The 27,611-nt window shown below is 35.2% G+C and overlaps 2 protein-coding genes across 3 annotated transcripts in view; both read right to left on the reverse strand.

Moving 5' to 3' along the window:
• Positions 1 to 5,975, reverse strand: part of LOC121385132 — a 46,125-nt gene extending 40,150 nt beyond the window's left edge. The window contains exons 1-4 of the mRNA XM_041515669.1: positions 5,965 to 5,975; positions 4,224 to 4,405; positions 2,181 to 2,277; positions 157 to 235 (exon numbers count right to left, since the gene is read on the reverse strand). Of these exons, the coding sequence (XP_041371603.1) occupies positions 157 to 235; positions 2,181 to 2,277; positions 4,224 to 4,405; positions 5,965 to 5,975 (369 nt within the window). The remainder of the gene's footprint in view (positions 1 to 156; positions 236 to 2,180; positions 2,278 to 4,223; positions 4,406 to 5,964) is intronic.
• Positions 5,976 to 6,506: 531 nt separating this feature from the next.
• The window catches only part of LOC121385466 (neurogenic locus notch homolog protein 1-like), a 63,724-nt gene continuing 42,619 nt past the window's right edge, over positions 6,507 to 27,611 (reverse strand). For both annotated transcript variants that reach the window (XM_041516163.1, XM_041516161.1), the window contains 10 exons: positions 27,241 to 27,357; positions 25,874 to 25,990; positions 24,174 to 24,296; positions 23,725 to 23,838; positions 21,638 to 21,754; positions 20,875 to 21,000; positions 13,370 to 13,488; positions 11,059 to 11,355; positions 8,880 to 9,039; positions 6,507 to 6,640 (listed from right to left, as the gene is read on the reverse strand). In XM_041516163.1, coding sequence (XP_041372097.1) covers positions 6,531 to 6,640; positions 8,880 to 9,039; positions 11,059 to 11,355; positions 13,370 to 13,488; positions 20,875 to 21,000; positions 21,638 to 21,754; positions 23,725 to 23,838; positions 24,174 to 24,296; positions 25,874 to 25,990; positions 27,241 to 27,357 — 1,400 coding nt within the window. In that variant the 3' untranslated portion in view covers positions 6,507 to 6,530. The remainder of the gene's footprint in view (positions 6,641 to 8,879; positions 9,040 to 11,058; positions 11,356 to 13,369; positions 13,489 to 20,874; positions 21,001 to 21,637; positions 21,755 to 23,724; positions 23,839 to 24,173; positions 24,297 to 25,873; positions 25,991 to 27,240; positions 27,358 to 27,611) is intronic.

A 27,611-nucleotide genomic window follows, 5' to 3' on the forward strand; every position in this document is an offset into this window, starting at 1 on the left:
CACTAAATGTCAGAATTACCAAATGTTTGACATCCAATAGCCGATGATTAATAAATCTATGTGCTCTAGTTGTGTTGTTAAACAACGAACAAATCTTTTTTTCAAAATGTGCATGAAATTAAATGAAAATGATAATGAATATTCAGTAGTTCATACCATGAATGCAAACGCCGTGAATCTTGTGATGTTTACACCTGGTATTTGTGTAGTTCTGCCTTGTACAGAAATACCGTGACTGTAATAAAACACAGAGAAAGTGATAGTCACTGAGTAGGTCTGCCTTGTACAGAAATACCGTGACTAATAAAACACAGAGAAAGTACCGTGACTGTAATAAAACACAGAGAAAGTGATAGTTACTGTGTAGGTCTGCCTTCTACAGAATATCGTGACTAATAAAACACAGAGAAAGTACCGTGACTGTAATAAAACACAGAGAAAGTGATAGTTACTGTGTAGGTCTGCCTTGTACAGAAATATCGTGACTGTAATAAAACACAGAGAAAGTGATAGTTATTGTGTAGGTCTGCCTTGTACAGAAATACCGTGACTGTAATAAAACACAGAGAAAGTGATAGTTACTGTTTAGGTCTGCCTTGTACAGAAATACCGTGACTGTAATAAAACACAGAGAAAGTGATAGTTACTGTGTAGTTCTGTCTTGTACAGCAATACCGTGACTGTCAATCTAATTAAAATTAGCTCCACTATTACATGTGGATCTAACAGCAGCCAGTTGGAGCTCATGTCCACCAAATCAAAACCTTACTTGCAGAATCATGCCAATGATTTAAAAATAATTTGAAAACATTCCGAATTATCCTGAGGGTATACGACATGTTTCGTGTGAATAGTTACTGTGTAAGTCTGCCTTGTACAGAAATACAGTGACTGTAACAAAACACAGAGAAAGAGACTGTGACTACTGATCTGTGTAATCACAAGGTCGACCTAAGCCAGTCTTTAGGTATCTAATACCGGTAACTGTGATCACTGATCTGTGTAATCACAAGGTCCACCTAAGCTAGTCTTTAGGTATCTAATACCGGTAACTGTGGCCACTGGTCTGTGTAATCACAAGGTCCACCTAAGCTAGTCTTTAGGTATCTAATACTGGTAACTGTGATCACTGATCTGTGTAATCACAAGGTCCACCTAAGCTAGTCTTTAGGTATCTAATACCGGTAACTGTGACCACTGGTCTGTGTAATCACAAGGTCCACCTAAGCTAGTCTTTAGGTATCTAATACTGGTAACTGTGACTACTGATCTATCTAATCACAAGGTCCACCTAAGCTAGTCTTTAGGTATCTAATACTGGTAACTGTGACCACTGATCTGTGTAATCACAAGGTCCACCTAAGCTAGTCTTTAGGTATCTAATACCGATAACTGTGACCACTGATCTGTGTAATCCCAAGGTCGACCTAAGCCAGTCTTTAGGTATCTAATACCGATAACTGTGACCACTGATCTGTGTGATCACAAGGTCCATCTAAGTTAGTCTTTAGGTATATAATACCGATAACTGTGACCACTGGTCTGCTACAACAAATAATGTCATGTGTGCACATTAGATAATTCATTATAAATGATTTTAATATGATTCATTCATTCTTTATTAACTTTTAACTATAAAGCTCATAAGTCACATCAAGAAAATATATAAATACAAAAATACACAAATAAAAAAATACACAGGTGAACAATGGAGACACATAATGCAATAATGTACAATGGAAAGTATGTAAACAATAAACAAATAAATAAATAATAACTATACTAATTTTAATAAGTAAATAACTAAATACGATAACTACATAGTGTTTTTCTTAACTGGGTAGCTTGATACAGATTATTTCCTAAATTGCTTAACTGCTTAATGTTATTAATAGAAAATAGTTGAATACATTTGCAAACAGATGGGTTTTTCAATAGTAGGCAGGCCCGTAGCTAGGATTTTGAGAGGTGGGGGTCGTTTAGGTTTATGGTTAGGCACGAAGTACCTCACACGTGGGCGTGAAGCGCCCGAAATGCTCAGGGGGATCCGGGGGCATATTGAAAAAAAAAGCCCCTGACCCCGCCATTGGCTTCGAGCCTGGTAGGGTTTAATATATGACCTTCTTAACTCCCTATAATATGGAGAGAGAGTTCACCTTGTTCCAAGTAAAACGACTCACTTATTGAGGTCCTTGATCATGTGGTATTCTCCTAGCCCGTTGAAGATATAAAACGTATCATCGGCCAGCTCCTTGTGAGGATTTCCCCAGAACAGTACTGTAATGAGAAAACAGTTTGTCAATGAAAAAACCAACATATCTGCACAAATGTAACTGATACCAAAACAAAACAAAACAACAAAAGTCAACAAATAATGAATCAATGAATGAATGAATGAATGAATGAACGGAATGAATCAATGAACGGAATGAATGAATGAACGTAATGAATGAATGAATGAATGAATGAATGGAATGAATGTTTAACGACACCACAGCACATAATTACACATCGGATATTGGGTGTTAAACAAAGAAAGAACAAGCAACAAAAGTTTGTTTGTCTTGTTTAACGACACCACCAGAGCACATTGATTTATTAATCATCGGTCATTGGATGTCAAACATTTGGTAATTTTGACATATAGTCTTAGAAAGGAAACCCGCTACATTTTTCCATTAGCAGCAAGGGATCTTTTATATGCATCACCAACCCACAGACAGGGTAGCACCTTTTATATACCAATCGTGGTGTTAACAGAAGTTAACAAAGAATGATTGAATGAAAGAATGAATGAAAGAATGAAAGAAATAATTAATTAACTAATGAATGAATGAAAGAATGAATGAATGAATGTATGTTTAACGACACCACAGCACAAAATTACACATTGGCTATTGGGTGATAAAGAAAAAAAGAACAAGAAACAAAATACAATAAATCTGACTGTACAACTTTACTAAAACGACTAACATCTGGAAAAGATGACTAAAATTACTGTAACAGTGTACTAAAACGACTAACATCTGGAAAAGATGACTAAAATTACTGTAACAATGTACTAAAACGACTAACATCTGGAAAAGATGACTAAAATTACTGTAACTGTACTAAAACGACTAACATCTGGAAAAGATGACTAAAATTACTGTAACAATGTACAAAAATTACTAACATCTGGAAAAAATGACTAAAATTACTGTAACAATGTACAAAAATTACTAACATCTGGAAAAGATGACTAAAATTACTGTAACAGTGTACAAAAACGACTGACTGGACTGTAAAAATTATTCTAAAAAGATTGACTAGACTGTAACAAATTTACTCAAAAGACTGATCTAACAAATGTCACCAAAAGACTGACCCGACTAACAAATTTACTCAAAATACTGACCTGAATATAATATTTAAAAAAGGGTCAACTGATAGGATTCGAACCTAATGCTCTGAGTCGCATGTCATTTGACAGCCAGCGATCTTAACCACTAGGCCAACCAGGTTTTCCACAAAAAATGTCAGTCCATTCAACCAAAGTTAAGAAAGTATGCTGGCAGACACTCGGCTCGAAACAAATGTACTCAAAATACTGACCTTACCATAACGAAAAAGTTTGTTTTGTTTAACGACACTACTAGAGCACATTTATTAATTAATCATCGGCTACTGGATGTCAAACATTTGGTAATTCTGACTCAGTCATCAGAGGAAACCCGCTACATTTTTTTCTAATGCAGCAAGGGATCTTTTATATGCACTTACCCAGTCAGGAAAGCACATACCACAGCCTTTGTCCACTTGTGGTGCTATTGTTTGAACGGGGGGGGATCTGAATGGATCCACCAAGGTTGTTTGATCCTGCGACGCAAGCATCTCAAGCGAGCACTCAGCCGACTGTTTAAACAATATTTATTCCCAATTATAATGCTGGTTGGGGATTGGCCAACAGGCAAAATGCCTATATCAAGGCCTCTCCCTACAATTTAAAAATGTAATTCAGGTTTACACAAGATGACAGACCAATGGTAAATTCAATGATTCCAAATCTTAAAGGCATATTCCCAAGGGCAAGTTAACAAATCTGTCCGTAACCCCAGGTCTACCAAGGATTATAAATAAAAGTAATCTTGATTACTACTGAGATGGGGTGGGTGGGGGGGGGGGAGATGGGTTACTAAGCCGACTGAGCTAAATCCCGCCACAAAACTACTAACAAGACTGACCTGTCTGCACTGCGTGGTACTTGTCACAGGTATCGGACGGGTGAAACTTGTAGAATCTCGAACACAGCGTTGACCTGGTTCCACAACACAACTGGTTCTCCGAGGTGAGACGACCATTAACTGTGTCGTTCTCTCCCACCTTCCACGCCGCACCACGTGTGTCTGTCAGCAAAACACCGTACCTGTGATTCAGGAGCAGAATTAGAAAAATATGTGATTCTAAAAGCAAATATACAGTATCTGTATATCGGATGTGTTTGCGGTTGTATACTAATGTTTTTAGAACTCAGTTTTTACTTTAATTCATAATATATAAGTAAGTACGAAATTATTGGCAGGTAAAATCCGGTTTGGGCTACTACAAGCATTATGACAACAACGAACACCTTTTTAAAAATATTTTTAAATAAGAAAATGTATTTATTTTGTATGTTACGTCATCAAAAAAGCTCTAATGGTCGGAAACACTGTACAATGGTTGTTAACTCAGAACTGTCCCTGTAATATTTATTATAAAATTAGAACATAATAAAAAATAAATGCTGGATTTTCATTCAAATATTTTGTAAAATGGGCCATGGTGAAATTTTATAATTTTATTTTTTGGACATTATGAATACAATGTACCATACAATGAGCAAACATCAACGATTCTCGTCATTCTGTTTTTCACTTTGAATTATTGTTTGAATCATTAAGCTTAATAACATATCTCAATGTTAACACCTTGTACAGAAAGGTGTTGTATTTATTTTTACCATATTTAAAGAAAAATGTCAAAAACATCTATAGATCCCCAATAAAAAAATTTCAGTTAATATAATTTTAATAAATAAAGTTTGTTTTGTTTAACGACACCACTAGAGCACATTGATTTGTTAATCATCGGCTATTGGATGTCAAACATTTGGTAATTCTGACAGTCTTTGAAAGGATACCCACTACATTTTTGCATTACTAGCAAAATATCTTTTATATGCACCATCCCACAGACAGGGTATAACATATCACGGCATTTGATATACCAGTCGTGGTGCACTGTCTGGAATGAGAAATAGCCCAATGGGCCCACCAACGGAGATCGATCCCAGACTGACCGCACATCAGGCAACACTTTACCACTGGGCTATGTCCTACCCGTTTTAATAAATAAAGACAGTTGCTTTGTATTAGGATTTTTGTTTATTGTTCAGATGTCTCTGAAAGTCATAATTTGAATGAATCACCAGTTCTTTTTATTATCCATATATATTCTGAGGACAGGATTGATCTCAGTCAGTTGAGTGCTCACTCAAGGTGCATGCATTGCAAGATCGAACCACCTCAGTGGATCCATTCAACTGATTGGGGTTTTTCACGTTCCAACCAGCGCACCACAACTGGTTAAATGCCGTGGTATGTGTTTTTTATGTCTGTGGGAAAGTGTATATAAAAGATCCCTTGCTGCATTAGAAAACATGTTGCGGGTTGTTTGACATTCAATAGCCGATGACTAATTAATCAACGTGCTCCAGTGGTGTCGTTAAACAAAACACATTTTTATTTGCATTCATTTATACTTATTTTCATGCTTATGGATATAAAGCTTCGAGCACGCTGTCCTGGGCACACATCTCAGCTATGTGGGCCGTCTGTCCAGGACAGAGCGTCAGTGGCTGGTTGTTAGTTGTTAATGAGAGAGACGTCTCCTAATGCTATATTCATACATGCACATGACTCGCAGTTCTGCTTCTGGTCAAACCTAATTCTCATTGTTTAGTCAATTTAGTGTCGTTTTACATAATGCATATTAAAATGCGCGTTCATTCAACGCATTTTTGTTTACCTAAAAATAATTAATGATGTCAGCAATCAAAGTATGAATTGACTTTAACACCCACCCATTGAGTTCTTAAACTCGCTCTGACCCTAACACCCACCCACTGAATTGTTAAACTCGCTCTGACCTTAACACCCACCAATTGAGTTGTTAAACTCGCTCTGACCTTAACACCCACCAACTGAGTTGTTAAACTCGCTCTGACCTTAACACCCACCCACTGAGTTGTTAAACTCGCTCTGGGTGGGCGTGTAGCATTTAGTTTGCACTCCCAAACAATATGCACTCCCCGGTCATTATTATAAATACGTTCAAAACACATTTCGTTACTTGCGAAAAAACAGCATTTCTTCAATCACGAATGGTGGACTCCTGCGTCAGGGAACCTGGGCCCACATAAGCACATCTGTCTTCAATCACGAATCTGTAGTCATAGCTGGGCTGTTGGGTCAGGGAACACGCTTGCAGTCGTCAGTTGTTTAAATAAGTTACAGGACACCTTCATTCCGACTACCGGCAGACAGGCAGTCATAGTTTGAGCTGTTCAGAGCATTCGTGCTGTTAAACAGCTTGTACGATGTTCTCTTTTGAGTTTGATCTATAAATAATAGTTATATCAAACAGTTTATATGATGTTCTGTTTTTGATTGGATCTGTAGAAAGTTAAACATATCAAACAGTTTGTATGAAGTTCTCGTTTGACTTTGATCTATAGAAAATACAAATTTTATCAAACAATTTTGACGATGTTCCGTTTTGAATTTGATCTATAGAAAATAAAAGTTATATCAAATAGTTTGTACGATGTTTTGTTTTGAACTTGACAAATAGAAAATAAAAGTAATATCAAACAGTTTGTACGATGTTCTGTTTTGAATTTGATCTGTAGAAAATAAAAGTTATATCAAACAGTTTTTACGATGTTCTGTTTTGAATTTGATCTGTAGAAAATAAAAGTTATATAAAAAAAGTTTTTACGATACTCTGTTTTGAATTTGATCTGTAGAAAGGTAAAGTGGTATAAATCATCTAGACTGGTTTGCACCGTCATCCAGCATAACACCAAACATGAATTTATGTTTAATGTGTCAAATAGAAAATAAAAGTAACATCAAACAGTTTGTACGATGTTCTGTTTTGAATTTGATCTGTAGAAAGGTAAAGTCATATCAAACAGTCTGTATGAAGTTCTTTTTTGACTTTGATCTGTAGAAATGTAAAGTGGTAGAAATCATCTAAGCTGGTTATACCATCATCCAGTAAAATACCAAAACGTGAATTCATGCTGAACTTGACAAATACATTTCAGGGTATACTGATGGACAGAAATAAGCGACCACAATGATTCTACTGTTAAATAGTAACAGTAAATAGTGATCACAATGCTTATATTGTTAAAGGGACAGACCTAAGTTTCAGCCCATGAAAATGCATACTAAGTTTAGTTAATCTACACATCTGTAACACATCTGGATAAAGTTACAAGTAACGTGTATTAGTCTCTGATTTTGTAATGGTGAAATACCCTCTAAAAATAGACTAAAACTCGACACCATAACTGTTAGTTCTCAGACACACATGAGTTTTTAAAAATATGAGAAATGCATTTTGTGATATTAAAAAAACCCAGGATGATCAAAAACACTTCGATTGTACGGAAATTGATAATCTAAACAATAAAATCTAAGTACAGTATGATTTTAGTTATCAAAAACGTCTTTAATGGTAAAAAGATGCCTTAGTGTTTAAAAACTAGGGTATATCCCTTTAAATGGTAACGGCAAATAGTGATCACAATGTTTCTACTGTTAAATGGTAACAGCAAATAGTGACTCACAAACTCTCTTCCTACTGTTAACTGTCTAACGGACAAATAGTGATCACAATGTTTCTACTGTTAATTCATGGTACTACTACATTCAGTGACACATTGGAACATTCAGTGCCAATAGTGACTGCAATGGAAACTCTCATCCATACTGTCAGAAGGTACTGAACTGCACTTACTGACTTTCAGTGTCACATTACTGATACTGACATTCAATCGCACATTACTGACATTCAGTGCCACATTACTGACATTCAGTGCCACATTTACTGGACATTACTGACAGTCACGTTACTGACATTCATTGGTGACACACACATTACTGACATTCATTGACACATTACTGACCATTGGCACATTACTGACATTCAGTGACACATTCATTTGACACATTACTGACATTACTGGACATTCAGTGACACATTACTGACATTCAGTGGCACATTACTGACATTCATTGGCACATTACTGACATTCAGTGACAGATTACTGACATTCAATCTCATAGTACTGACATTCAGTCCACATTAATGATATTCTGTCCTGTGCTAGTTTTGATTTAGTAAACTAGTCTGGGAGTGGCAGTCCTCTTTGTGGCGGTGTAACAAGGATGACATCTCCAGTAAAGGATTTCCTCTTCAGTAGCTGTCCTCCTTTAGACGAGGCACTAGATGGAGATCCATGGAATCAACCGTCATTTTGCCAAATACCCATTCGTATTTGCATTGTGTAGAGATGTGGCCCTGATCATGTGTAACAGTTTTGTCATTTAGATTCAATTCCACATGACATATGTACATGTTACACAGATGGTACTACTCTAGCGAATTATAGTCGCCCTATGATACCAAGTGTTCTCCTACATTTGCTGATAATCAATTTGAAATAAGAAGAATGTAAATGCATGTGTGCATATGTTTGTATGTATTTGTGGATGTGGATGAATGTGTGTACACATCTGACATGCGTGTGTTAGACTGTGTTTGTGTGTACATAGTTATGTTCTTACCTGAACTAGTATTTATAGAACGAAAACTTGGCGATTTCCCCGGAATTGAGTAACCAGCGACAACGTTTCTGCCAGGAATGTCTTTCCAGTATTTAACATAGGTGAATATCGCATGTGACTTGGATCCGTCTGTCACTAAGATCAGCTGGAACGTGGAATTCTGAAACCAAACACAGCTAATTAAATATGTAAATTAGGTGTTTCAATACTTGCAGTAGCAAACATAATGAGGTACAAAAACAGCTTTGTTACACCTATGTTAACCTGCCCAACGTCAAACCAACACTGTTAATAGACAGGGTTCTCCTTGGTGCTAAAGTTAAAGGGACATTCCGGAGTTTGCTGCATTGTAAGATGTTTCCGACTAATAAAATATTTCTACGATTAAACTTGCATATCAAATATATTTTCTTGTTTAGAATATCACTGTCTGTATATTGAATGTGTTTCTGGTCATCTTAATATTTGTAAGAAGCCCAAACTGGATTTTGTCTTCAAATAATTTACAAAATACGAAAAAACTATATTTTAGGAAATAAGATGAAAATTGACCTAGTACAAACATTAGAACGATCAGAAACACGTTTAATATACAGCCACTAATATTTTATACAGAATCGTTACAGTCGTTAAAAGTCTCTGTTAGTCGATAACATCTTAAAAAGTGCAGCAAACTCAGGAATGTCCCTTTAAAGTTTGTAGTGTTTAACGACACCACTAGGTTACATTGATTAATTAATCATCGGCTATTGGATGTCAAACATTTGGTAATTCCGACTCGTAGTCAACAGAGGACCTCGGTGCTAACAACATATATCATTCCTAAGAAATTTCATATCTTCATTTATTTTCACTCTTTAATCAACTGACAACATTTAAATTTATCGGCCTCGGTCTACAGGCTGGAAGATACTGGGTTCGGATCCCAGTCGAGGCATGGAATTTTTAATCAAGATACCGACTGTAAACCCTGAGTGAGTGCTCCGCAAGGCTCAGTGGGTAGGTGTAAACCACTTGTACTGACCAGTGATCCATAACTGGTTCAACAAAGGCCATGGTTTGTGCTATCCTGCCCGTGGGAAGCGCAAATAAAAGATCCCTTGTTGCCTGTCGTAAAAGAGTAGCCTATGTGGCGACAGCGGGTTTCCTCTAAAAAACAGTGTTAGAATGACCATATGTTTGATGTCCAATAGCCGATAATAAGATTAAAAAAATTAATGTACTCTAGTGGCGTTGTTAAATAAAACAAATTTTACTTTTTACTTTACATTTAGTTTGCTTGTTTTACTATATGATCCTCATCAGGCTGTAGTATTGATTCTTGCAGGTGGCGCTAGCTGCAGCACAGTTTGAGTTTTGCATTAGTAACACGTTGTAAATGATGGGAGCTGACCGGCCTCAGTGGTGTCGTGGTTAAGCAATCGGACATAATGCTGGTAGGTACAGGGTTCGCAGCGCGGTACCGGCTCCCACCCAGAGCGAGATTTAATGACTCAGTGGGTAGATGTAAAACCACTACACCCTCTTCTCTCTCACTAACCACTAACAACTAACCCACTGTCCTGGACAGACGGTCCAGATAGCTGACATATGTGCCCAGGACAGCGTGCTTGAACCTTAATTGGATATAAGCACGAAGATAAGTTGAAATGAAATGATGGGGTGTGAGACTGGGGCTTTAACTCGGTGAAGGTATTAACGTGTAATTACATAGATGTAGGATATCGGTTTTATCCTGTGACAGTAAGAATGAAAAATAATTCTGTGAGGCTTGCCAAGCATAATTTATCACTTGACCTGAACAGGATAAAGCTGACATGCTACATCATTAACTAGTTATTATTTTCATCCTGAAATCCATAAAAAAATATTCAGAAGAAAATTATTAGTTATGTTTATTTCAGTTCCAGTGTATATGAATCTGAGTCAAATGAATGATTTTGTAATGTATCTGTGCATGTGACGTATCTTTATACATTTATTACTGCTTTAAACGGTCATCATGAATGAATGAATCAATCAATGAATGTGTAACGACACCCCAGCACAAAAATACACATCGGCTATTGGGTGTCACAAATAGTAAGTATATGAAAATATTAAACGGTCAAACGATCATCATGACCGGCCAATACAAACAGTGCTTACAGGATAAAGAAACATTTTTAGCTTTTCCTACCTTGAATCCCTCATACTGCTTTGCCGGGTACGGACTTGCATCATACCACGACACCATCACGGCATACTGCGGAGTGAACTCCGTGTCATTCACAATCTTGGCGATGTCATCCAGCACGGCGTCATCATTCTTGTATCTGTAATACTGACTGACGATCAGCCGCCCACTGGAACCCAGGTCAATATCGGACCAATAGGGAGCGAGGATTGTCTGCGCTGCTGGCCAATCAGATTCATTCTTTGGTGGATGGGTTGCACTGTAGTTTTGATCCAAGACAACATAGCCATTGGTACTCACCTAGAAATATAAGAGGAATAATGTAAAATATTCATTAATTCTCAGCTACAAATATGTTATTAAAATGTAATGTAACATATGGTGATGTAAAGTTTTGTGATGTAAGAATGTAATGTAATGTATTCTAATGTAATGCAACAATGTAATCAGTAAGGCATTATAACATAACAATGTCAGCATTGTAACATAATGTAACAATGTAATATAAAGTAAGGCATTATAATATAATAATGTCAGCATTGTAACATAATGTAACAATGTAATATAAAGTAAGACATTATAATATAACAATGTCAGCATTGTAACATAATGTAACAATGTAATATAAAGTAAGGCATTATAATATAACAATGTCAGCATTGTAACATAATGTAACAATGTAATATAAAGCTAACAATGTAATCTAACAGCGTGTAACAAGGTAATACATGTATACCATAATGTAGCAATGCAATGTAACATAATGTAACAATATAATATAGCTCAATGTAACAGTATAATGTAATGGTGTAATGCAGTTTTATATTGGGAAATGTATGTGGTAAATGTAATATATAGACGCTGTTTCATGGGGTTTTCGAATACGATTTGTATGTCAAAACATGACGTGTAAAAACCTTATGTTCACGAAGAGTTAAGCAATGAGTGAAAATACAGTTTTCAGACATCACGAGTTGATATTAAAATTGTGTTTTAAAAAAACACCATGAAATGGTCTACTTATTATAATATTATACATCTTTCCTACAAAAATATTTACAATATCTTTCACTTTTTGTTAATTATATACTATCAAAAACACGTAACGTCATAATATAGATATATTTGTTCTGGTAAAAAAATTCTTAAAATTTACTTGACCATGGACTTTTTAAAAGAATAATTATTATGAATACAAATTGCCATTATTTAATTATTAAATTAATAATTATTTAATAATACTGCAGTTAAAACATACCTGATAAAGCGATCGTTCAAAAAGCAAAACAAATTAAAATTAAAAATTGAACGCGAAGTAAAATTGTAACTTAAACTCAATGACAGGATATTGTGTCACTATTAATTGGCTTCGTACCCAATCAGTTTCAGATATTTTACCCACATTACACTTCACATCCATTCTTTATGGTAGTTGTTTAAATTATAAATATATATTTTTTTAAAATACGATCAGTTGCATTGGTAATTATAAAAGTAAAAACGATGAAGCGACACTGACCTGAATAATTAGATAGTAATAAGTTAAAAGGGAGATAATTGAATGATGAACTTGTTCACAAAAATCTAACATTTTTATTTACCTTTTTTATGACACCCAATATTTTGTGCTGGGGTGTCGTTAAACATTCATTCATTCATTCATTCGTTCATTCATTTCTGATTTCTATATTTTCACTGTAACTAAAATACAGTGAAAATATTACATTTCACCGCATATCACTGTTATTGTTTCTGTAGATCTATATACTAGTATCTCATGGCTATGTATTCAATAAAATATGATGCATCACTGTTCATACTCGGCATTCGAAATAAGCACTTTTCCGTTTGTCCTGACAAGTGAAAATCTATGTGGAGAAGCGAAATGTACCTTGGTGGTTGTCCTGTGGACAAGTGAAAACATTGGGGGACAAGTAGATTTCTAGATGTATTTGTCCGGTGGACTAGTAAAATATTCTGCTTATTTTTATCACTGATACTATAGCACAGGAAGGAAGGAAGGAAATATTTATTTAACGACACACTCAACATATTTTATTTACGGTTATATGGCGTCAGACATATGGTTAAGGACCACAGGTATTGAAGGAGGAAACCCGCTGTCGTCACTTCATGGGCTACTCTTTTCGATTGGCAGCAAGGGATCTTTTATATGCACCATCCCATAGACAGGATAGTACATACCATCTGTAACACAGAGTAATCTAACACATATAAACTAGTCATTGCCTGTCATTGTGTGATTTCTGCCATCAAAACTAAAACATCTACTAGCTTTATTCTTGGTACTTACATACACATTATAGTAGAGTTTGTCGTAGTACGGAATTCCACCGATGGCGTGGTAGGGTCCATACATTTTGTCATCGCCGGTGAGAACAACAGTGCTTTTGTCTTCAAGCATCAAAATTTCTGAAGAAATATTTCAATAATTGGCAATTTCCATTTTATTGCAACTATAAAACATGAAATATGATTATCTTTCTTTGTATGTTAAATAGAAAATTGAAAATGTTTGCATGCCCAGTGAGAAGTGATAAATTCCAAACTGATACAAAAACCGATAACTCAGATTCAAAAATTCTACGGAAGCGTATTAGTGCCACCAAACGCAATAAAATAATTCTATTTACCTACATATAATCTTGGAAAAATCAACTTTAATCTTGGTGAAAAATCAACTTTAATCTTGGTAAAATCAACTTTAATCTTGGTAAAATCAACATACAAACTTGGAAAAATCAACATTAAATATGGAAAAATCAACAACCTTTAATATATTAACTAACAAACCAAGTTTTAGATAGAAATATCAAACAGTGTTTAAATAATACACGTTACATTAATATAATAGTTTATATTAAATAGTACACCATTAGAATACATTAATTAACAAATTAAGTTTAGATAGAAATATCACACAATTGTAATAGGACCACATACCTTTAATATATTAATTAACAAATTAAGTTTAGATAGAAATATCACACAATTGTAATAGGACCACATACCTTTAATACATTAATTAACAAACTAAGTTTAGATAGAAATATCACAATATTGTAACAGGGCCACGTACCTTTAATATATTAATATTGTTAATTAATACATTAAAGGTACGTGGTCCTTTTTCAATACGGTGTGATATTTCTATCTAAATTTTGGCAATTAATATATTAAAGGCATGTGGTCCTATTACAATAATGTGTGATATTTGTATCAAAACTTTGTTAATTAATATATTAAAGGTACTTGGTCCCATTACAATACTGTGTGATATTTCTATCTAAACTTTGTTAATTAATATATTAAAGGTACGTTGTCCTAATACAATACATATATTAAAGGCATGTGGTCCTATGACAGTACTATGTGTTATTTTTATCTAAACTTTGTTAATTAATATATTAAAGGTACGAGGTCCTACTACAATACTATGTATTATTATATGAATATATTAATTAACAAAGTTTAGATAGAAATATCACACAGTATTGCAGTAGGACCTCGTACCTTTAATATATTAATTAACGAGCTAAGTTTAGATAGAAATATCACACTGTATTGTAATAGGACAACGCCCCTTTAATATATTAATATATAAAAGGTATGTGGTCCTATTACAATTATGTGATATTGTGTTAATTATTATATTAATGTAACGTGTATTATTTAAACACTGATTGATATTTCTATCTAAAATTTGGTTTGTTAATCAATATATTAAAGGTTGTTGATTTTTCCAAATTTAAAGTTGATCTTTCCAAGATTATATGTTGATCTTTCTAAGATTATATGTTCATTTTACCAAGATTAAAGTTGATTTTTCCAAGATTATATCCAGGGGTTAGTTTCAAAACCCATTATATGGTGAATTATACAAAAATTAGTTAATCATCTTGTCAGCATCATACGAATGTGTACTATCATTTCACAATGTCTCATTCAAATCAACCATTTATTTATGCTTTTATACATCAGAACCATTGTTATTTCTTTGTAAGCCAAAACACCCAGCTAGAGTTTACATAAAACACCATCGCTGGATGGAAACGGTTAGAGCTAGCACGTGTCATTAGCAAGTCATATGTTATGGCACCTAGAATTCAATCTTGTCAGACAGTTTACAGCCCACCACAATCCAGTGTTGTAAGCTAACGTGTTATGTCTGTCAGCTATGGGTGATACTACAAAATTCTAGAGAGACAGAATAAAGTAGTGCTGAAAACATGGTTTTGGCCTTTTGTGGAAATGGACATAAAAGATAACTGGTTTGGGTTCTGATGTATAAAAGCATAAATAAATGGTTGATTTGAATGAGACATTGTGAAATGATAGTACAAAGGTAGCTAGAATTAATTGTTTACGCATCACCATGATTGGTCCGTTGGTGATAATCTGAGATGGACTGCAGACAAATGGGGGGGGGGGAGGGGGGGGGGCTGAAAGTGTATAGTGCTTAGACATCTGGAATGTGGTAAAATGTGTGTGTTGTTAACTAGTTGCTGAATAAATGCCGGTTATGTATGCCATAAGCAACAAGCTTAGTTAAACATTATGAACTAGCCATGTCTGTATTGTGTAGACAATTTGAATATTATATAAATTTAAGTTGCAATTTAAAATGAAAATGCCTGGGAATTGTTTATTGTAATAAGGATGTCGGCCCAAAGATGATAAATGTTTTATGACCATACGCAATAAAATATATTAATTTACTTAGCATAGCGGGAAATTAGTTTATATTATTTCAAAAGCATCATCACAGGATTGTAACTTTTCTAGTCATTGTATATTTTATAGACATTATATAATATTTGACATAAAGTTGAAAATGAATTAGTAGATTAAGGTCAAGCATTTTTCTTTAAATCAGAGTCCGTTCATGGTAGTTCATATTATAACTAATTGCTTAGAAGAAGCGACTCCTTTATGTAAATGACATAAAATTAATATGCATACTACTAATAAATATTGTTCATTGTAATAGTTGAAATGTATGCACATTCATATTTCTGGGCTAAAATATCTAGATATTACTACACTAACTGGAATAATTGTAACATTCCAGATGTTCCAGTGATGAGGGATCTCTGGTCATTATAACAAAGTGGTTACTGCTATAGTGTGTTTAAATAACATATATGTGTGTGCATGTATATCATTCTACGAGTGCATTTGACAAACTTAATCACGTACCAGATCAATGCTGATGACGAATGCATTAAACTATATTTAGATATTGTTTACACCAGTCCTGGTCTCATTGTACTTAATAGCATTCACTGTTACCATTATCAATTTATTAAATATTTTAATCAACAATCTTTATTCAATGAACAAATTAAAATCTTTTAAAACATTGACAATCAAAACATGAAACTATACCTGAAAATGTGTCTCATTTTTAATCTACAGTTACCGCAATGTATTTGCAATTTATATATGATAAGACTAGTAGAGTAGTTCATCACTGTACGTGCATACAGTAAATCACCCATGTCAGCATATTCCAGTGGTACAGGTAGATGCGATGGGATATAAGATTGATTGCCCTTAGTGGACCCATCGACTTTTATCTGACTTTTATCTGACATTAAAGATTGTGGTGTGTACTTTCCTGTCAATGGGGAAGTGCATATAAATTATACTTTGTCACTGTTTTGTTGGAGTAGCCACTATGCTGGCAACAATTTTCCTTTATGCATTTTACAGACAAAATATTTGAGAAGGCAAGGTCCTCTTGTACCCAATCCCTGGCTACCCGGATACGCCAGTGCATATCTGTGCAATCTAAAGTATATCAATCAATAGATTTTTGTTTTAACACAGTTACCTTTAGTAGTTATTACTTGCATATTTAAAATGTACTCAACAAAATGAATTAAGGGCCAGTAGAATTGTGGTAATTATTTGCTAATGCCATATTATTTTAGAAAGTTTTAATCACAAATAACTTCTAAACATTGTTTCAGTAACATCTGACCCATGTTACATGCAAATATCTTGCACACAATGAATTTGTCTTTATTTTTGTAAAACCTACGAACATGCGCATTCTGCTAGGAATCATTACACGTTGATTGTAAATATATTTGTTATTTTATTTTCTCTAAATTGTTGTTTAAATCATTAAGTTGAAGAACATTTGTTTTAGAACATGACAAAACGTAGACACTACAACGAATGAAAACTTTTTAAGGAAAAATGCCAAATATAGTTACTGACCCTGTCCTGTATTCATTTTTTTTGTTCAATTACTGTGTATTAAAAATCATTAAACGTATTAACTTATCTTAACTGTTGAATTAACATTATTAATTCAGTCAGTAGCTCAACTCTACAGATATGGTGCAGTTTACTCTGATAGCTTACATTTTGTGTTTAATTAGTGTAATAAATATATCTGTTATAACTGGTATGATAGCTTACATTTCATGTAATAATTAGTGGAACAACTATATCTGTTATAATTGGTTTTAAAGCTTTGCTTTCTTTGACACATTATTTTACTAAAGTTGTTAAGAGCTTCTAGCAACCTGTTACAATACCAGTGATCCCGATTCACCATCTCAGTGTATGATAAGGTTACTGTGCACACAGCTGGAAACACCCATGCCTCTGCCAGTGTCTGCCATCCAGAGATAATTTGTTATTGTTTACAATTACTTCCTGCCTCCAGCACATTTTCAAAGTATTAACAACACAGACACAATTAGGTGGTTCAGAGCTGCTGCAAAATTGAAAGTTTACTGTACGCCACATGGACTCACTGCAAGATAACATTATTCTTGACTTGAGATTCACACTATTTGTCACATGCTGGGCTGTAAGAAGAACTGTTTATAAAATAGCTTGCTCTGGCATGCTGGTTGGAGCTGTTTGTGTTCAAGTTCCAGGAGCCAGAATAAATTAAATCTTTCTTCATCTAATTACATCATGATCTATTATTATTAGTAGACAAAACTTTAAGTTTTATGCTGAAAACAAATAACTGCTAGCATCTAAAAGCAAAATATTTAGCAAAAGCTAAGTTTCCGATTTTTAAGTGCATTCCAAAGTTTTCAGTGCAGTTTTCTCAGATTGAAGCGGAAAGGAGATAAGTGGTTCTGGCACTAACCCCTCCAAGATTAAATTTGATTTTACCAAGATTAAAGTTGATTTTACCAACATTAAAGTTGATTTTACCAACATTAAAGTTCATTTTTTTCAAGATTATATGTAGGCAAATAGAATTACTTTATTGCGTTTGGTGGCATCATCTAGCAACAACAACTATGGATATATAAGAACAAAGTACATCAATTTAGTACAGATAAGAACAAAGTACATCAATTTAGTACAGATGAGAACAAAGTACAAACATGATCACGATGAGATTGCTGGTACAGATCAATTTTGCAGCTTGTTTATGCAGCGTCATAGCTGATTGCTATCACGAATTTCAAAGTGTGTCTGTTTGTTTTGTTTAACGACACCACTAGAGCACATTGATTTATTAATCGTCAGCTATTTGTAATCTTAGAGAGGAAACCCACTACCTTTTTCCATTAGTAGCAAGGGAGCTGTTATAATGCATCATCCCACAGAAATGTTAACACATACAACAGCCTTTGATATACCAGTTGTTGTGCACTGACTGGAACGAGATATAGCCCAATGGGCCCACCGACGGGGATCGATCCCAGACCGACCGCGTATCAAGCGAGTCACACATTCCAAAGGCTGGATAATAGAGAACAGCACTGTGAAATCTTGTACTATTTGTAAAGAAATATATGTTCTCCATCCTCACCATAAATACGTTAATAACAATATCGGTGTACAAAATTATGTCAGTTTTGCGAGGAATATTATTATTAACAATTATTGTTGGTTCAAAAGTGTATATTCACTTTAACATCTATACCCCCCCCCCCCCCCATCCCATCCCCCACCAGACCCCCCCCCCAAAGATGTTAATATATATAGCTCTGGTGGTCTCCATGTTTTCGTTTCAACATAGTTTCGTGTTTATATCCAATTCAGTTTCAAGCACGCTGTTCCACACACCCATCTATCTGGGCTGTCTGTCCAGGACGGTGTTAGTTATTAGTATGGCAGGCCATACAGGCTGGTAGGTCTGGGTTCGGATCCCAGTCCATGGGTTCTTCGATTCCAAACTGGGTGAGTGCTCCGCAAGGCTCGTGTTTGCACCGACCAGTGATCCATAACTGGTTCAACAAAGGCCAGTGCTATCCTGCCTGTGAGAAGCGCAAATAAAAGATCCCTTGCTGCTAATCGGAAGAGTAGCCCATGTAGTGGCGACAGCGGGTTTCCTCTCAAAACTCTGTGTGGTCCTTAACCATTAGTCTGACGCCATATAACCGTAAATAAAATGTGTTGAGTGCGTCGTTAAATAAAACATTTCTTTCTTTCTTTCTAGTTATTAGTTGTTAGTGGTTTGTGAGAGAGAAGAGGGTGAAGTGGTCTTACACTTAACTATTGAGTCGTTAAAACTATATGGGTGGGAGCCGGTACCGGGCTGTGAACCCTGTACCTACCAGCCTTATTTCCGATGGCTTAACCACGACACCACCGAGGCGGGTTGTTTACATCTAAACAACCTCCAGTACCCTTCATCATCGCATTTGAAATTTGAAAACAGAAACTATGTGGATATACCTTGTATTTAATTATTTGTGACTAATGCCATGCTGAGATGGGGATGGGAAAAGTTTGTTGAAAAAAACTTTCACTTATTTATTATAACAGATAATTCAACCTCTAAAGATAATATTTGAAACATAGACCATGTATATGAAAGTCCAATGCTCTCTAGAAACCAAACTAATATGAAAATTCCCAAAGCCAACTGGTATATATAATATATATATTCCCAGAGCCAGAGCCAATGCTCTCTAGAAACCAAACTAATATGAAAATTCCCGAAGCCAACTGGTAGAAGGAACACTTCATACGAACATTACTATATTAAAACCAATTTTCAATAATTAAATTTCCGTTACATTCATTACAAAATAACGTCATTCTATTGGTCCAGTAGCAACGGGAGTTTGTTCATTTTTCGATGAACGTAAAAATTACATCTTCATGGAATGTCATATCTGATGATGTCATTTTATCTGGGCAAGTTGTCTTTTTGAGCGTTATTGTTTATGGAGCAAAAATAATTCAAAATAAAGTATGAAGTTTTTGTGTTATTATTAGCAAGTATGATTCAAATTCCATTAGAAGTATTGTCTGTTATTTCTTTTACGTTCATATGGGTATGAACAAACAAAATCATCCGCAAACTTATGTGAGAACGGCTTCGCCGATTCACACAGTTTGCGGATGACTTTTTTGTTCATACCGCGATGAACGTAAAAGAAATAACAGACAATACTTAATAAAAAGAATGATTCAAATATTTACCAGTCTGAATCCTGCCTCTTGTTACAATAAGAACAACAAGAAAAGAAACCTACCAACATACTTGTCGCCATGTTTGATGTGAGTGGCCATACTCTGACATGTGTATCAGTAAAACCAACAAGAAAAGAAACCTACCAACATACTTGCCGCCATGTTTGGTGTGAGTGGCCATACTCTGACATGTGTATCAGTAAAACCAACAAGAAAAGAAACCTACCAACATACTTGTCGCCATATTTGATGTGAGTGGCCATACTCTGACATGTGTATCAGTAAAACCAACAAGAAAAGAAACCTACCAACATACTTGTCGCCATGTTTGATGTGAGTGGCCATACTCTGACATGTGTATCAGTAAAACCAATAAGATAAGAAACTTACCAACACACTTGTCGCCACGTTTGATGTGAGTGGCTTTACATTCGCACGTGTAATTTCCAGTTGTGTTGGTACAGTTCCAGCCAGGCTCCTCTCCACAGGCAGATGGCTTCGCGCATTCGTCAACATCTACAGCGGTCAATATACATTTTTAAAAATACATAACTGCAACTGCATGAGATAGTTGAAAATACACATGTAATATACCACAAAAACCTTATTTTGATTTAAACAAAATACATATCTATAAGCGAGATAGTTGAAAATATATATGAAATATACCACAAAAGTGATTTCGATTTGAAAAAAATACATATCTATAACCGAGATACGTGTAGTGAAACATACATACCAAATTTACAACACATTTTTAAATGATTTAGATTTAAACAAAATACATATCTATAAGCGAGATACGTGTAGTGGAAAATACATATGAAATATGCAACACATTTTGAAATGATTTTAATTTAAACAAAATACATATCTATAAGTGAGATAGTTGAAAATACACATAAAATATACCACAGACATTATTTATCTAAAAGTGAGATGGTACAAAATGCACATGAAATATGCCACGAAAATAAAATAAAACGTAACACATCTATAATTGTGATGGTAGAAATTATATACACATTCTATACAAAAAACAATTATAAAAATATAAAACATAAAAGCAACTGCATTCTTGTGGATTACTCTGAAATAAATCTGGTGAAATCTAAATGGATTATAGTGCAATTTGACAGAATATGAGTTTTACCTTGAGAACATGTATCTCCTGTCCAGCCTGTTTTACAGTAACACTGAAAACCTCCTGCTGTGTTCTGACAGAATCCTTTATTTTGACATGTGTTATTTAGAGAACACTCGTCCACATCTGTAACAACAAATATAATAACAGTGAAAACCTCCCTCTGTCATCTATAACAACAAATATAGTAACAGTGAAAACCTCCCACTGTCATCTATAACAACAAATATAGTAACAGTGAAAACCTCCCTGTCATCTATAACAACAAATATAATAACAGTGAAAACCTCCCTCTGTCATCTGTAACAACAAATATAATAACAGTGAAAACCTCCCACTGTCATCTATAACAACAAATATAATAACAGTGAAAACCTCCCTCTGTCATCTGTAACAACAAATATAATAACAGTGAAAACCTCCCACTGTCATCTGTAACAACAAATATAATATCATTGAAAACCTCCCACTGTCATCTGTAACAATAAATATAGTAACAGCGAAAACCTCCCTCTGTCATCTATAACAACAAATATAGTAACAGTGAAAACCTCCCATTGTCATCTTTAACAACAAATATAATAACAGTGAAAACCTCCCTCTGCCATCTGTAACAACAAGTATAATAACAGTGAAAACCTCCCACTGCCATCTATAACAACAAATATAGTAACAGTGAAAACCTCCCACTGTCATCTATAACAACAAATATAATAACAGCGAAAACCGCCCACTGTCATCTGTAACAACAAATATAGTAACAGTGAAAACCTCCCTGTCATCTATAACAACAAATATAGTAACAGCGAAAACCTCCCACTGTCATCTATAACAACAAATATAGTAACAGTGAAAACCTCCCACTGTCATCTATAACAACAAATATAGTAACAGTGAAAACCTCCCACTGTCATCTATAAACCTCCCACTGTCATCTATAACAACAAATATAGTAACAGTGAAAACCTCCCTGTCATCTATAACAACAAATATAGTAACAGCGAAAACCTCCCACTGTCATCTATAACAACAAATATAGTAACAGTGAAAACCTCCCACTGTCATCTATAACAACAAATATAGTAACAGTGAAAACCTCCCACTGCCATATATAACAACAAATATAATAACAGTGAAAACCTCCCACTGTCATCTGTAACAACAAATATAATAACAGTGAAAACCTCCCTCTGTCATCTGTAACAACAAATATAATAACAGTGAAAACCTCCCACTATAATCTGTAACAACAAATATAATAACAGTGAACATCTCCCTCTGTCATCTGTAGCAACAAATGTAATAACAGTGAAAACCTCCCTCTGTCATCTATAACAACAAATATAATAACAGTGAAAAACGCCCACTATCATCTGAAACCACAAATATAGAAACCGTGAAAACCTCCTACAGTCATCTGTAACAACAAATATAATAACAGTGAAAACCGCCCACTGTCATCTGAAACCACAAATATAGAAACCATGAAAACCTCCCACTGTCGTCTGTAACAAGAAATATAATAACAGTGAAAACCTCCCACTGTCATCTGTAACAAATATAGTAACAGTGAAAACCTCCCACTGTCATCTGTAACAACAAATATAGTAACAGTGAAAACCTCCCACTGTCATCTGTAACAACAAATACAGTAACAGTGAAAACCTCCCGTTGTCATCTGTAACAACATATATAGCAATTGAAGGCAGAAGTCACTGGAGGGAGGTGTTATTGAAAGCAGAAGTCACTGGAGGGAGGTGTTATTGCAGGCAGAGGTTATTGGAGGGAGATGTTATTGAAGGCAGAAGTCACTGGATGGAGATGTTATTGAAGGCAGAAGTCACTGGAGGGAGATGTTATTGAAGGCAGCGGTCACTGGAGGGACATGGTATTGAAGGCAGAGGTCACTGGAGGGAGATGTTATTGAAGGCAGCGGTCACTGGAGGGACATGGTATTGAAGGCAGAGGTCACTGGAGGGAGATGTTATTGAAGGCATGTTTCATCCCTCCTCTACCGCCCGAAGGAGGACTGCCACTCCCAAGAATTAGCTTTGAATAATCGCTCTAATACACATAACCCGGGAGCGAGAGCAAACCTTTTGTGCAGCTTTTGCCCGTCCACCGCTTAGTACAGGTACACTCGTAATCATCAATTCCGTCAGTACAGTTGCCACCATTCTGACATAGGCCATCCTTGCAATTGTCAATAACTGAAATGTCAAGACAAATATATACTAGTCAACAAACATACATGGAATGGGGTAGTTACAAATATATACACGGACGTGTAGACCAAATTTAAATTACTACTAAAATGTAATGTGCGACTGAATGTCAGTAGCGTTGAATTGATTGCCAGTAACATCTTTAACTTCGACATTACTATCACAGTTCGTCCGCTCATAAACTGGATCACAGTTTCATGTGTATGTTCTTGACTGATTTATAGAGAATAACTTACTACTATCACAGTTCGTCCCCTCATAATCTGGATCACAGCTGTATGTGTATGTTCCTGGCCCTGATTCATAGAGAAATAACTTACTACTGTCACAGTTCGTCCCCTCATAATCTGGATCACAGTTGCATGTGTATGTTCCTGACCCTGACGGTTGGTCGTTGACGCACGTGCCGTTTACACATGGTTTGGTGGAACACTCGTCAACGTCTGTGAACAAATGTATAACAAAAAAACAAACATTAATTTATTTACAAACTTACAATTACACATGTATATGTTTAATATAATGTAACATTTAAATTTACATGCGATTTTAGTTATATTGGAACATTTGTCTGTGAATAAACGTAGCACACACAAAAAAAGGAAGGAAGCAAGGAAATGTTTTATTTAACGACGCACTCAACACAATTTATTTACGGTTATATGGCGTCAGACATGGTTAAGGACCACACAGATATTGAGAGAGGAAACCCACTGTTGCTACTTCATGGGCTACTGCTTTCGATTAGCAGCAAGGGATTTTTTATATGCACCATCCCACAGACAGGATAGTTCATACCACGCCCTTTTTTGTACCAGTTGTGGAGCACTGGCTGGAACGAGAAATAGCCCAAGGGTCCCACCGACAGGAATCGATCCTAGATCGATCGCGTATCAGGCGAGCGTTGTACCACTGAGCTACGTTCCGCCCCCCCCCCCCCCCCCCCCCACCAAAATGCATTAATTTATTAACAAAATTAACATTAGATGTTTAATTTGATAACATTTAAATACTATTATGCAGTGTTTAAGCTCTCACCTGCTAGGCATGTTTCACAGTTTCATACATTTCACTTCAAATTCATGTTTCTGTTTATATCCTGATTTTGTAGACATTTTAAAAGGTTTCAGCAAATATTTTATCTCTACAACCAATGTATTTCTGAACATTGTAATGTTTTGTAGTATCTCAACACTAAGATTTGTCTAAAATAATTGTGTACATACAAAGTTATTATTTCTTGCAACAGTAAAACGAAATTTGAAATAATTTGGTAAAAGCTCGTGCCAAATATATGTATCCATACAATGCCTTATATTTAAAACATGCTATTGCAAGAAAGTTTAAAAAAAAGAAAAAAGAAACAGAAACAAAACAGGGTGTGTGTTTATTTTGTTTTTGAGACGACAAACATGTTTTGTTAGGCCGAAAACGTTAATTTATATGGGATCAATGTGGTAAAATCTTAAATGGCTTTCCGTAATCTAAATTAGGGGAGCGATTAATCACTCCCCACTCCACTCCACTCTCCCCGCTCCCCACCACTGTGTTCACGTCGAGGCTATTGTAACTCAGAATGCTGAAAATTGCATTTCAGGACATCTTTCTTTCTAACTTTTACGGGCAAGCAAATCCACGGACCCTCTAGAAACTTTGCTTTGAGCTCGATCTCAGTCAGCCCCTCCCCCTCCCCCCCCCCATGTCTACTTGCTTCAGCCGAGCCTGTGGTAAACCCTGAAAGCTGAAAGCTCAGTATTCGGGCATGGATATATAATGGCAGAGGAGGGAGGGGGTGTACTACTGATGTTATATATTGGTGGCGATCACTTAGAAGACCTTACTCTTTTTTATTATCATAATAATACATGAGAACAAATAAGTGATGGGTGTACAACTCACACTTCGTATTAATATCAGATATAGAAGATATATATATATATATATATATATATATATATATATATATATATATATATATATATATATATATATATATATACAGTATATGTTATATTAATACCTTCTTCACAAGTTGCCCCTTGCCATCCAGTGATACACGTGCAGTTGTATTTGTTAAGTCCGTCATCTCGGCATGTTCCATTGTTCTTGCAGGGGTTTGGCTTACAGTCATTGGCATCTGAAACACACACAACAATCACTTTGATTTTGTTATATGGTTCACACCAGACACACGTGTAATTACTGGCAGATTCAATGTCAAGACTCCCCGGGATGGGGGGATACCAACCAGTGTATGGATCCATTGGAAATAAATTAACTAAATTACTGCCCCACTGATGGCTGGAACAAGACCTTTACGTTTACAAATACAGCTGTCAATATATGTTAATACATGGATAAGAATTTCAATGTCACCATTATTGTATGACATAATAAATATAAATTATATATTGCTATTTAGAGTAGAGAGGTCGGAAAAGGAGTTTAACTTATCAAATAGTTGTTGCCTTTCAACATAATAAATAGGGCAGTCTAAAATAAAATGTTTTTCATCTTCCACAGCTTGAGAATTACAAACAAAACAAGCCCTCTGTTCAATTGGTGTTTTTAGTTTTACAGAATCGTCCAAGTTCAGTATGAAGATTGTGCGCATTGATTCTCATTTCAGTAAATTGTCGGCGTTGTTCGAAGTTTGGCGCACATAGCATCATGAGTGCTTCTTTTGTTAACACCAAGTAGGTATTTATAAAATTTTATTTCAACACTATCGAATGGAGTATTGTCACATATAATTTTGTAACACCAACGGTCTACTCCTTTGAGATAACAGGGGCTCCTAACCTCAAAGCAATACATTAAAATGGGACAAATTAAACACTGAAATAACTTTGAGGCTGTCGATATATTGTTTCTAACATCAATTTTTTCGAATTCACAGATGACTTTGGTAGCATGCTCACAAAGTCTGTCACGTGCGCTTTTAAAATTATCAGAGACAGTAAACAATATGGCTAAGTAACAATATGACTGAACAATGTTAATAGCAATTGTATCGTATGTAAAACGAAATCTTTTTATGAGCTTGCCACCTTAGTTGAATACAATAATCTTTGTTTTTGACAAGTTGACGGTAAGCCTCCATTTTTTTGCAATAGGTACTAAGACAGTCGAGAGAGTTTTGTAATCGTAGCTGAGATTTTGACAATAAAACAAGATCATCAGCAAACATGAGACTGCTTAATTGCGTATCATATAAAGACACCGGGTCACAGTTTGTTGTAAAAAATATCCGGTATATCACGAACATACAGGTTGAATAGTAGTGGACTCAATACGCAACCTTCTTTAACTCCTACATTAGACTGGAATTAGAAACACCCACCCAGAAGTGCACCAGGCAAGTAATAAAACTAATATACATCATACCAACGTCGCATTTCCATCCCACCCAGCCTTTCGTGCAGCTACACGTGAAGTTGGAGTCGCCATTTATACAGGTCCCATTGTTGGAGCACTTCGGTTGGTTGCCATGGCAATAGTCAGCTGTTGAAAAATACATACTGAACATATAGGTAGTAGTAATACAATTTAGTGTATCCTCCCTCTTCCCACCACTACCACCACCCCAAATAAAATGTTCATATATACACACACATATATATATATATATATATATATATATATATATATATATGTGTGTGTGTGTGTGTATGTATGTGTGTGTGTGTGTGTGTGTGTGTGTGTGTGTGTGTGTGTGCGTTTGTGTGTAAATATATACAAAAAAACATCGCTGTTGT

Source organism: Gigantopelta aegis, chromosome 11 (genome assembly GCF_016097555.1).
Source record: "Gigantopelta aegis isolate Gae_Host chromosome 11, Gae_host_genome, whole genome shotgun sequence".
Taxonomy (NCBI): Eukaryota; Metazoa; Mollusca; class Gastropoda; order Neomphalida; family Peltospiridae; genus Gigantopelta; species Gigantopelta aegis.